The sequence below is a fragment of the Gossypium arboreum genome, chromosome 9, assembly GCF_025698485.1.
Source record: "Gossypium arboreum isolate Shixiya-1 chromosome 9, ASM2569848v2, whole genome shotgun sequence".
Lineage (NCBI taxonomy): Eukaryota > Viridiplantae > Streptophyta > Magnoliopsida > Malvales > Malvaceae > Gossypium > Gossypium arboreum.
Genome location: NC_069078.1, coordinates 79,215,734 through 79,229,265, shown reverse-complemented (window position 1 = coordinate 79,229,265; position 13,532 = coordinate 79,215,734). Strand labels below are relative to the sequence as shown.

Genomic DNA, 13,532 nt, shown 5'->3' with positions numbered 1-13,532 from the left:
ATATTATTAGTCAATCCTTTAAACACTTTTGATGGTACATAATAAGAAGCAAATGGTAATTTTTTGAATTCTCTTTATTTTAATTGATATAACTATTAATTCTTAAATTTTCAGTTCAAAATTACATCAAAATTTTAAAAATTTCAATTTATAACAATTTTGAAAACTAAAGCCTAAAAACAATTTAATTGTGAGGTTTATTTCTTTCTTCAGTTTTGAACTACTTTTGATAGGTAAAATATCCCTCAATGTTTTACACTTCTTTCATAAGAAATTCAACGAATTTAGTTTTAACAAAAAAAAAATAAATAGTTATTAAATTTTAAATTCCCGACTTCTTTTAGAAGGATACATTTAATGGATATCGAAATTAGTAAAGGACAGAAAACTCTACCCTCTATTTTTTTTTTTAAGATAATGACTGCAAACAGAAGTCACAGCGATAGTATAGTTATGTTTTTAAAGCCAACAAGTTGGTGGTGAAGCTCAAGGCAAAGACTTATTTGGTTGTCATTCATATTTCATATACCACACGCACAAATATAAAAATAATCCAAAAGCGACGCAGAAATTTAATCTTGTAAAATCTTTAAATCACAAAATAAAGGAAAAACACAGTATTTTATGAACTCCCAGGGGCAGCCCCCCCCCCCCCTTCCTGCTGAAAGGTTGTGCCAAGGAGCTTCTACATCCATCCAGTCAAATTTAATACTACACTATATTAAAAAAAAAAAAAAGGGTCTGCTTTTGTCACCATAACTTAAGACACAGACAGAGATGATCTTAACTGTAGAGGTCATCTTCATCGGCTCCTCCAGCAGAAGCTGCAAAAGGGTCAGATGCTGCAGGCCTTGCACCAGTTTCAGCGAACCTAAACTCACTTCCAAATCCCCTTGACTGCTGCAGCGTTTGAGCAAATGCCTGGTATTTGCGGATGTCGGCATCACTCACACTCCTACGAGCAAACTTCATTGACTCCTCAAAATGAGCAGGCTTGATTTCTGCCACTTCATCCTCCACATCTTCCTCCATAGCTTCAGGGTTCTCCGCTCTCCTCCTTTCTCTCTCAATATCCTGAGAATTACATAAGATATCTAATGTTATAATCCCAACCTCATGAGAACATTGCATATTCTACCATCTACAGCACAGAACATAAATTTAGCATAGTCGAACCTTTTCAATGTTCTCTCTGATGGCATATTTACATGCGCGCTGACAAATTTCAGTAATATCAGCCCCACTAAAACCTTGAGTATACTTGGCAAGAGCTCTGAGGTCAACCTCTTTCGCAACTGGTGATTTCCTCAAGCAAGCCTTAAAGATCTGATGGCGAGAATCCTCATCAGGGAGGGGAATGTAAATCAACTGATCAAGACGACCTGGTCGCAAAAGGGCAGGATCAATAATGTCAGGTCGGTTGGTAGCTCCAATTATAAAAACTGTTTTCTTGGCAGACATGCCATCCATCTCAGTAAGAAGTTGATTCAGAACCCTATCAGCAGCACCCCCTGCATCACCTACACTGCTTCCTCTCTACAGTATATAACATGAGGCACAGTTAGAAGATATGCGAGACTAAGAACATAGAATATTGACAAGCTAATTTCATTCTAGAGAAATCTCATAACACAGAACGAAACTCATAATCCATAAATACATGAGAATTCATTAGCCTTGAACACACCTGGGTTGCAATTGAATCAAGTTCATCAAAGAAGAGGACACAAGGAGCAGACTGGCGAGCCTTGTCAAAAATTTCACGTACATTAGCTTCACTCTCTCCAAACCACATTGTGAGTAATTCTGGACCCTTGACACTAATGAAGTTTGCCTGACATTCATTGGCAATAGCTTTGGCCAGAAGTGTTTTACCACATCCTGGAGGGCCATAGAACAATACTCCCTTTGAGGGTGACATACCAAACTTCTCAAACTTCTCAGGATGCTCCACTGGATATTGAACAGTCTGCATTACAAAGTAGAAAATTAATCCCATTTTTTAAAAAGAGTAAAGAGGAGAAAGAATGGAAAGTAATCAAACCAGTAAATTCTATTACCTCTTGAAGCTCTCTTTTAACATTCTCCAGGCCTCCAATATCTTCCCAACTTACATTAGGCACTTCAACAACCTGACCAAGCATGTAAGGAAAGGGTTGATTATAATCAGAACCGACTCCCCAAAAGAAAAATTATAATCAGCAAGAAAGCTGTTCATCAATAGAAGTATCTTTGTCAGTACTCACAGTTTCACGTAATGCTGATGGATTGCTTGTTCCAAGAGCAGTCTGGAAGTGCTCATTGCTAACTGCCATAGAGTTGAGTATCTCCGCATCTATTGACTCATCTTCCAAGTCAATCACATCCATCTTTTCCCTGATGCACTGTAATGCTGCCTCAGTACAAAGAGCTGCAAGATCAGCACCAACATAACCATGTGTGTCCTTGGCAATTCTTTCTAAATCAACCTGCATTATTAAGTGAAGTACATTAGATTCACTAGTTATTTTGGACAGGAAGAGAAGTGAAAAGATGTTCTAGGGAAGAAAAGCTTTTGACGTTACATCGTCAGACAGCTTCATGTTCTTTGTGTGGATGCGAAGCACCTCAAGACGGCCAACTTCATCAGGTACGCCAATATCAATCTCCCTATCAAACCTTCCAAACCTTCGGAGAGCTGGATCAATGCTATTGGGACGATTTGTGGCCCCAATAACAATGACATGTGCACGGGATTTAAGCCCATCCATCAATGTCAAAAGCTGAGAGACTATTCTCCTCTCAACTTCACCATGGGTCTTCTCTCGCTTGGGAGCAATTGAATCGATTTCATCAATGAATATAATAGACGGTGCATTCTTCTCTGCTTCTTCAAATGCTTTTCTGAGATTGCTTTCACTCTCTCCAGCCAATTTTGACATGATCTCAGGACCATTGATGCAAAAAAAGAAAGCACCAGTTTCATTTGCAACAGCACGTGCAATCAAAGTCTTTCCAGATCCGGGAGGTCCATAAAGCAAAATTCCTTTGGGTGGCTTCACACCAATTGATTTAAAGAGCTGTGGATGCCTCAGTGGAAGTTCCACTAATTCCCGAATCTGAGCCATCTGTTTTCTCACTCCACCAACATCATCATAACCTACCTCATCTAATCTATTCTCATCTTCTCTCCTTACAGGCTCTCCCTCGCAGAATATCTCAGTATCTGGTGCAACCACACAGTACTCAGGAGGGTCAGTCTCAATAACCTTGAATTCCACACTTCTCATTCCACCTCTCACAAGGAAGAGGTCACCCTTCCTCACTGGACGGTATGCTTCCAGAAAGTAAGCTGTAAATGCCAAACTACGGCAGTCAGTATTTATGGACAACATTGTCAGCAATTCAACAATAAGTTCAGTGCATAATTATGTTGAGAGGCATTGTTTATCAGCATATGACAAGTGATACAGGAGAGCAATTATACTGCAGAAAAGTACACACAAATAAATGCCAACCTACAACGTTGTCAAAAATTCAACATTAAGTCCAGTGTATAATTATAATACGTGGCATCTATTATCAGCATATGACTAGTGATAAAGGAGAGTAGTTATAATGCAGTTACATCCACACGTATAACCGAGCCTCCTATAAACTATAACAGTCCACCTCAGATGCATGGATAAAGATACTAACAAAAAAGGAAAGACAGACTATAAAGTACTTCCAACATCACATATAGAGAGAGAGAGAGAGAGAGAGAAAAAAAAAAAGAAAGAGGGCGAGAAGCAGGAAATCTCTTGAATAAGATTAAAAATTATTTATCCAATTAACCAATTACTCTCATTTATATTAATCAAGAAATCAGTGATGGTATTAAGAAACCACATGTTATACTCCTGGTCTTTCTATTGATTAAGAGAAAAAAAACTACTTCACCTCTTTACCTAACCAAAACTATCACTAATAAATTATGAAGACCATACTAAATATACGTTCAGAGTAAAAGATAAAGAATAAACTCACGTTTCAGGTAAGCATCAAACAGATTTCCAGTAACCCCTTCAATTGTGTCATCCACGGGCAAGATGTGCACACGTTTTCCATACTTGACATCAGGACACTGATGCACAGAGACAACATCACCTAGCCTAACCCTCAAGTTTGACCTCACAACCTTATTCATCCTGATCTTTGGCTCATCGCATGCGTCATCAGCAAGAGCAATGCAAATGGTATCTTTCCTCTTTTTCCCCTATGGACCAAAAGAATAGTGCAAGGGACAAGATTAACAAGATGTAAACTTAAAGGCATTAAAAATTTATATTTATAAGGAGAAATACAATTCAATGACTACCCAGCCACATAAAAAAGAAAGCTTCAAACTGGCAATGCCCTCAAAACTATTGTTGCACATTCCTCGGTAAAGATACAATCTTTGCTGAAAGACTTAGCAAATTATCTGGGTTAACTAAACTATTGGCAGAAACTAGAGAAAAATTTGACCCACGACAACATATCATGTAGCAGCCCACGCAACTTGCTTTTTACAGCCAATCTACCACAAGTATCACCTAAATTGAAGATGAATACAAACTCCAATAAAACCCCAGGAAATCCATCAAAATAAACCCAAAAATTTCAAACATCTTACTGCAAACGAAACCCTAACACACACACAAAAAAAAAGCCAACTAAAACGAACAAAAACCCATTACGCAAAAGAAATCAGAAAACTAAAAGAACCCAAAGAAGGGAGATTAAATAAAATCCAAATCTGAAGTAGAAACCTTGATCAGGATAGTGTCACCGCGAAAAAGCTGGAGCTTTTCCATGGTATCAGGATGAAGAGCAACGACAGAGTTATCATCGTTGATTGCCTCATCAACAACAAGTCGGTTCGGTGCCTTCTTTCTTTCCAAGATCGCAGTACTAAAATCCTTCTTAGTCCCCTTCCTGAAAACACAAAATCGGAACCAAATTAAGTAAAATCTAAAACAAACCCATCAAAGAAAAGGAGGGAAGAAATCTGGGTACTCACGAGTCAGATGGTTCTGCTTGGCTAGACATGGTGAATTTGGGTCGATTAAAGAACCGAAAAAATAATAACAAGCTTTGGGGTTTGGTGGAATATGTATGTGGGGTGTGAAGAAAAGCGGTGGGTTATTTATAAGGAGAATTAAAAGGCAGCTCCGTTTTCTTGTTGGGAAAGATAAGGTTGTTTTAGTCAGATTGCAACTCTCCTTTGCTTTTCGATTTTCGAACTCGGCCTTTGGTAATTTTCTTAACCTACTCTTATATATATTTGGAAAAAGAAAATATAATTATATTTATTGATACATTTTGTTGTTTTATCAATTTAAGAATTGCAATAAGTTTGAGAGAGATACTCTCAATATATATATATATATATATATTCAATTTTTAACTTACTCAAATTCTAGTAGGTAATATTTAATTTGTCTGAGAGTAGGTTAAACAAAAAGTCTAGTTCACATTAAATATTGTTTATTTCCACCCTCAAATTTTTAACATTAACAACTTTCAAAAATCATCAGTAGCATTACAAATTTATACTTTGGAAAAAAAAAGAGAGGAGAAGTTATTTTGTACTTTGGAAATAACCTTGCTTCACTATGTTATTATGCTTCTTATTTTACTGGTTAAGGTTTGAGCATGATAATTAGTCGCATGTTATCCTTTAATAGCAATCATTATTTTATTTTAATTATTTTTTGTGGAGTTGCTCCAATTATTGGTGCTATTATTGCTGCATTAGGGGAGAAGAGCTTTTATCCATAGTTGTTAATTCAACAATAGAAAATCCATTAAAAGGAATAAAACATGTGGGTAAGATATTAAAGATCCATTATTCTGGCACTAGTTCAACCATTTTTTATTCTCTAGAATCTTCCATGCTCCAAATGTGAATTTTCTTTTCCTTCTTTGTTATTAGTATTTTTCTTTTCTAATCCCAACAAAATTGGATTTTTGGGAGACCCATTGAATAATCTCCACACAAAAACATAATACCAAAAAAAGAAAAAGTTAACTTAAAAGAAATAATATAAATTTAAATACGATACCAAGTGATTAAAACATGTTTGGATGAAGGATTTATAAGAAAGATTTTATTTGTATAGATACTTTCAAGATTCTAAAAGCAAACATATATTGTTGGAATGAATATATTAAAGATTTGTGAGTAATTTCAAAAGAAATTTAAGTAGGTTAATTTTATTTTTCAAATCCCACATTTAAATAAGTGGTTTTTCAAAAAAATTTATTTGATTTAACACATATGATTACTTTAAGATAAAAAAAACTTAAAAATCATTTTTATTGAAGTCTAATATATATTTTTAATACTTATTTTGTTAAAACCATTTATATTTTTTACAAATATAACCATATCTATATTGAATATGTTTATACTATTTAGTTTCAATATAATTATTCTAAAAACTTGTAAAATTTTAATAATCTAATTTCTCCTAAATCAATTAATTATCTAAAACAACAATTACAATGCTAGCATTTTAAATTGATGGAAAATTTATTAGCATTTTATTTTTTTTAAATTTTTAAAAATTTTAAATTTTTAAAACTCAACCAAATGCACTCTAAAAAAAAATCACATATTTAAAATTAAAATCAGATCTTAGAATCAACATTATTAAAAGGTATTTACCTAAATAGTACTCTAATTGAATGGGAATAAAATCAAATTATAAAGGGATAAATCTCAAAATTATATATGAACTTTATTAATGTGCAATTATATACATAAACTTTAAATTGGTACAATTATGCTCGTGAAACTCTAATTGTGATTTAAATGTATACTTAAAACTTTAATTTTGATTTAATCATACACATTTAAAGAAATAAATACATTAATTTATTTTTATATTGGATAAATATAATTATTTATATATGTAATGTATAAACATAAAATAATACTATATCAATAATTGTGTTAATAATTTATAAGAATTGAATCAAATTTAAAATTAAAATATAAAATTATATAAAATTAAAATTTATATATTCAATTGCAGTAATTGTAAAACAAATAAATACAAATCATTGTATTTCTATCTTAAGATAAGCTATGGGAATACGGAGTGTAGCTCATTTCCGATTACTAGCCAGCCCATTCGTTTTTGCAGTTTTGGGCCCCACTTTGACACAGAGAGGTAACGCATTTAATAATATATATATTTTAAATTCTGACTTATGCTTTGAGGTTATCTTTTACAAATAATAGAATTATAGGAAGGTAAAATTATAGACTGGAATATCGCGTATGTTTTGTTTATCTGTTTAGTTTATTTAGTTGAAATAAAGGATTTTTGTTTTTGTTTGCAAGATTATTTAAGAAAACTTTTATTAAATTGTTATTGTTATAAAATTTATTTTTAAATAAATTTAGTATTTAATAGTTTTAGGTTCATTTTCCATGAAATTATAATAAATGATAATTATTATTTTTATTACAATTTAAATATTAATAAGTAAATATAAAGTGTTTAAAATAAATTTATAAATCATGATCATAATTATATGTAATATTTTAATAAATAAATATTTAGAATAAATATAATTATTATAATTTTGAAGTATGACATCTATTGTTTCTTCATTTTAAAAAATAGATTTTTATTTTTATTTAGAGAAAAAATAAAGAAATTGATTAAAATAACAAAAACAATAGTAAAATTTTTCAAAATTTCATTTTACGGTTAGGAATATGTTACACCTTATATCCCAACATCTTAAATAACTCAAGAAATTGGTGATATTAAGATCACGTCTTATATTCTAACGTTAAAGTATTCGGAATGTTTCAATTCAAACAAGGTAACTTTAATCTATAATGTAAGATTGCAAGATGTAATGCAAGGTCATATGAACCAGACACATTATTGGTAACAAAATTATTAAAATGTAAGATTACTTAACATATTACCAATATGTTACATTATATTGTTTGATTTATTTAGCTAAAACATAAGATTTTATTGTTTCATTTATGGAATGTAAGATTATTTAAAAATACATTTTATTAAATTATATTCATAAAATTTAGTTATGTTTTTAATTCTTTATCATACAATGTAGTATTTTATGTTATGAATAAATCAATACATTTATTTAGTAAGTTAAATTGTTATTTTTTAATAAATATATTTAAATTGAGAAATAACATTAAACAATTAGGATTTTTAATAGAATTGATAGGGAAAAAGAGAGGAAAAAATACATATTTTTATTAGAACACATCATTCGTTATTGTTCAAGGGATCACAATTATTTAAAAAATGATGAAATTATTATAAAGGTAACATTTTAGGCATAAAAAATATAATATAATAGATAAAATATGAAATTTCGACTTATAATAATATACATAATTAAAATGTCACTTGAAAGATATATTAAAGAATCGGAAAATTTAATTGCTATAAAATATGAAATTTCAATTTATAATGATAAACATAATTAAAATGTTATTTGAAAGATATATTAAAGGATTGGACTATTTAATTACCTAATTTTTATTATTATTTGGTTGTAGCTTAAATAAAATGAATTAAATTTATTAAAAAGAATAAAAATGTCAAAATTTTTATATTACAATGAGAATTTTAGATTTCCTACAAAAGAGGTAATATTAAAATCGTTACATATAACCCTTTAAAAATAATTTGATATTATTTTTTTTATTTTTTATCAAAATTTCGACCTCTCATTCATTTTTCCTAACCCTGCTCATTTTCTTTTTTAAGTCTAACTTCATCCTTACGAACAAACAAAATAACAAAAAAACGAAAACTTCGATTTTTCAAAAATTGACAACTAAGTCCTTCATAATTTATTTTTACATAAATATTTGCTTATTTTCACTCCTGACATTTCTTGTTCGGTGCCGGGCTAGTTTTCTTAAAATGAAAATTGATTTTATACTTGAATTATAAAATATTTGCAAATTGAAAATAAGAGATCTTTACCAAGTGTTTGTTTAGATAATATGATAGTATATATCACAATTTTATCATGTTACTCAAAAGAGTGAAATTAGAAAATATTTTTTAGGTGGAATTAAATTGTATAAATCGTAAAAATATAATTTTATCTTTTTAATAATTTATATTTTTAAAATTTTTAATAATTTTATCTTTTAATAATTTATATTTTAAAAATTTTAAAGAATTAAAATAATTTTTATTATTTTTAGATTCAAAATAAAATTTTAAACTAAATAAAAATTGTTCATTTTAAGGAGGCAATGACCTTTCACATTTATACTTTTTAAACTTATATATTAAAGTAAGTTTGGAAGGATTTTTCTCGTGTGGATATGACACACGCTCACCATGCTTCTTTTTCCTTTACATTTTATAGTGTTTGTTTAGATAGTATAATAGTATATAACACAATTTTATCATGTTACTAGCAAGTTTGAAATTAAATTTTTTGGGTAAAATTAAATTGTATATTTTATGATAATAAAAATATAATATTATTTTTAATAGTGTATATCTTATAATTTTATATTTATACTTATAAATTATAACAAAAATTAAATAAAATTGTTCATTTTAAGGAGGGCCAATAACCTTGTCACATCTATACAATTTTATACTTATATATTAAAGTAAGTTTAAAAGGATTTTCCTCGTGCAGACATATGGCACACTCACCATGTTTTTTTTTTCTTTTTCATTTTTACATTTTGTAAAAGTGGTTAATTTTCAGTTTTAGTCGATCAATATACTTAAATTTGAGATTTTTAATCCTTATATTTTAATCTCTAACATAATTTGGTCTCTATATTTTATTTATAATATTATTAATTGATTTAATATTTTTATAATGTAATTAATTAATTCAAATAATTAATATCATTAACTTTTCAATTAAAATGTTATGTGATTATATATAATTTGAAAGCGATTTATAAATCTAAAAATAAAGAGATTAAATTATTGAAAATAAAAATAGGAGAACTAAATTTCGATTAGGTATCAATCCAAAGAGAGACATCATACCAATTGACTCACAAACCAGTACGAATTAGTTGAACCAGACTAAAAAATCAATTTAACTAGTTTTTTATTTTCTAAATATATATTTTTTATTTTTTAATTATTTATTCAATCGAACCATATAAATTAGTGGCTTGATCAGTTCGACCATAAATTCAATTTTGAAAATTTTGCTTAGAGTATATTATAGTTTTCAATTTTTTACTCTGTAATTTGATAGAAACAAATAATTGTTGAAGAATGAGTAACATAGTAATATTTAAAAAATAAAATGTGGATATAATTTAGTCACTTTTTTATTTGTTTGCTAACATTACAAGGTAGATATATATTCCCTAGTAGGGAAAAGCAATTGCATTTGAATCTTTAATTTCCCAAAAAGGGAAAAGTGTTCAAAATCTATATGCTTTCACTCCACTCAAAGCAAGTTATCGAACCCACTACAACTTTCCACTCCCATCACCAAAGTCTCACATTTCAGCTTAACGTGCTAAACCCCAATCGGTTTACTCATAGACAAACCTAGCAATTTTTTTAGCAAGGTAATAGCAATTCGATCCAGCTCACTAAATCTTTAGACCCAATAGCTCATTGGGTGAAGCCGCTTTTTATTCATACGATGAATTTAAAAAGATGATTTTCATTGTGTTTAAGAATTTTTCACATTCACTAATTACATTAGATTTTAATTATATTTGAAGTCAAATAGATTCAAATCCTTTAAATAAGGAAAAAGTTCTGTCAAAGTTTTTTTTTTCATCCATAAGGCTCAAATTCAAAATTTTATTTAATGAATATTAAGTTCATTATCACTTAAATAACGTGTATCCAAATTTAAATCACAATTTTTCTATCTTCTTTTATATAAAAATAATTTAGTGCCTTTTGTTGATATCTCAATCATTGTTATTTTAATGTAAGAAGTTTTGTCTAAATTATTTTTTAATAATTTAGTTCCATCCTCCTCTCAAATATTTATATTTTAAAATCAAAGAAACTTCATCTATTTTTTATTATAAGGTTTGACAAAAACAGTTAATGTTATCTCAAATTTTTTTATTTACTCACTCTTGAATAATATATGGATTAAATTATCTTGTTTATCACTGAAGATTTCAATTTCATTTTGTGTAGCTCAGAACATCAGGGAGGTGCCAATGTTTGGAATATATGTTGCAAGTTGTTTTAGGATTCTGTGTTTCATCATGGGCTTTGTGATATGGGATTCATTAGTCCCAAGTATACTTGGATGTATGGGAATTTATCAAAAATATCGGACAAAGCTATTTGTAACGTAAAATGGGATAATTTTACTGTTGATTATTTGGTTAAACATCTGCACAAGTTAAAATATGATCATTGTCCCATTCTCATATCTATTGAGGATTTGAATGCTCGAAAGAAGAAGGATCTGTTACATTTTTTGGTTAGTATTCTTTCAAGAGAGTTGATAGCCTCATTGAGACACTTTAGCAGTGGAATGGGGAGGTGTTTGGTAATATTTTTAGGCTGAAGAATGATGCCATTTCTTGATTTAAGAGGATTTGACATGCTTTTGATTTGCATGACTTTGAGAGACTTTGTCGTCAGGAAATTTCACTAAAAATAAAATTTGAGGAAATATTTATTTAGGAAAAATTATTATGACAACAAAATTCAAAATGCGAGTGGTTGAGTAATGATGATTGAATCATAAGTTATTTTCATAGCCAGTCTCTTGTGCAAAAAAAGGGTAATCAAATTAAAGCTTTAAAGTTACAAGTAGTAATTGGTGTTTTGACCAAGAGACTTTGAAGGCTAATGTTATTGCCTTTTATTCTCGACTATATGGTATTGACAGGCCATGGTCGGGTCAGTTTTCGTTACAAGGCCAATTTCTTTGCCTTTCGAATTAGGAGATAGCTAGCTGAGAGAGGTAGTTTCTTTTGATGCCAAGTTTTATTAGTTATAGTGGGATATTGTGGGTCAAAGTATTGTTGACTTGGTTCATGATGTTTTTTCGGGGGCGTCATTGATGAGTCTCTAAACTAGATCCTATTGGTTCTTTTACCCAAGATGGATGGTTCGAAATCTTTTACTTGGTTCAGGTTGATTAGTATTTATATGCTGTTGTATAAGATTTTTACAAGGATAACAGTGAATCCTCTCAAAGAAATTATGTTGAAATTCATCAAACCCACTAAGCCAGTTTCGTTGCAAGGTGGCACATCAAAGACAAAATTCTGATTACACAATAAATTATCCATTCAATACAAACTTGTATTTATAAATTGATAAACAAAATAGTTTACTCACATAAATATGGACTAAAAACCAATTCTTTAATGAACTAGTTAAGTGCTTCCTCTCCCATGAATATTAAACTTAAACAAGTTGCTCTATGTATAGTATAACGTGGCTTGACAAAATACAATCAATGATATTTAATTATATAAAAATAACTTTCACATATGTCTTCAATAAATAGCATATTAGGACGGATTTTCTTGATATCAAACTTCATAAAGATTAAATTTTTATTTATAGAAACTTCAATAGCATTGAAAGTCTTGATTTGATCTTTGCTTAACTTGATTTTTGCACGATATATTTTCAGTAATAGGTTATTAAAAATCCTTAAAGATAAGTAATTAAAAGCTCCAAATAAATTTATTCAAAATATGCTAAAAATCTTATAGATATTTCTTAAATTGCAATTGACATTGCATCTAGCTTTTGTAGTTCACACTAGCAATTTCCAAAAGCATATGTAAATTAAAAAAAAAATTATAGTAACCAAAAATAGCACTAATTAGAAAACTCAAACCAGCACGTGAAGTCAATAACAATTAAGGAGGTCGAAAAAACAACAGCAAAGTCAATGGCGGTGATCATCGAACCAAACTATAGGGAGGACTTCATGCGTCATCACATGAACAAAAACCTAAAAATTGTTGGTGGTGTGTGAAGCTTATCCATAAAAGATTCGGTCATTGAACTTTGAAGTTTGCTTGAAAAATGAGGCTAAAACTCCATTAATGGAGGCAATGAGAAGAGAAAACAAGCCTAATTGGGTAGATGTAAAATTTGGATTTATTGGGTTTGAGAGATTAAAAAAAAAAAAACCTGAATCTAAAGTTTTAGACTAGAAATCAGAAAGCAACAAATATAGGGGGAAGAATTCAACTTCTATTGCATTGAACTACAACAATTACAAGGATATTTATACTAAAAATTTATGCTATCAATCTTATAACTTATCAACACAATACAATCTTATAACTTATCAATTATACATGGTTTTTTCTGTTAACATTTGAATTTTCTCATGCTAATAAACCCTAAAAGCAACAAACTCTTTCGTCGAATGCATACGCCTACCATACAATTCAACCAAAAACATGCAGGGTTTTTCTTTTTTTTTTTTATTGAACTTTCTAGTTGCAGTGAAATATGAGAAAGCTGAAGTTATATAATATGATGTATTAACCTATGAAAATTTATATAAAATACAAAATA

General features: G+C 29.5%; 1 protein-coding gene across 1 annotated transcript; it reads right to left on the bottom strand.

Moving 5' to 3' along the window:
* Positions 1-571: 571 nt before the first annotated feature.
* On the bottom strand, positions 572-5,350 carry LOC108453148 (cell division cycle protein 48 homolog). The gene is made up of 9 exons (XM_017751090.2): positions 5,024-5,350; positions 4,773-4,938; positions 4,009-4,237; positions 2,565-3,331; positions 2,247-2,468; positions 2,061-2,132; positions 1,688-1,969; positions 1,177-1,536; positions 572-1,074 (listed from the first exon to the last, which is right to left on the bottom strand). The coding sequence occupies exons 1-9, from the start codon at positions 5,050-5,052 to the stop codon at positions 784-786; spliced, it is 2,418 nt and encodes an 805-aa protein (XP_017606579.1). The 5' UTR covers positions 5,053-5,350; the 3' UTR covers positions 572-783.
* Positions 5,351-13,532: the final 8,182 nt, after the last annotated feature.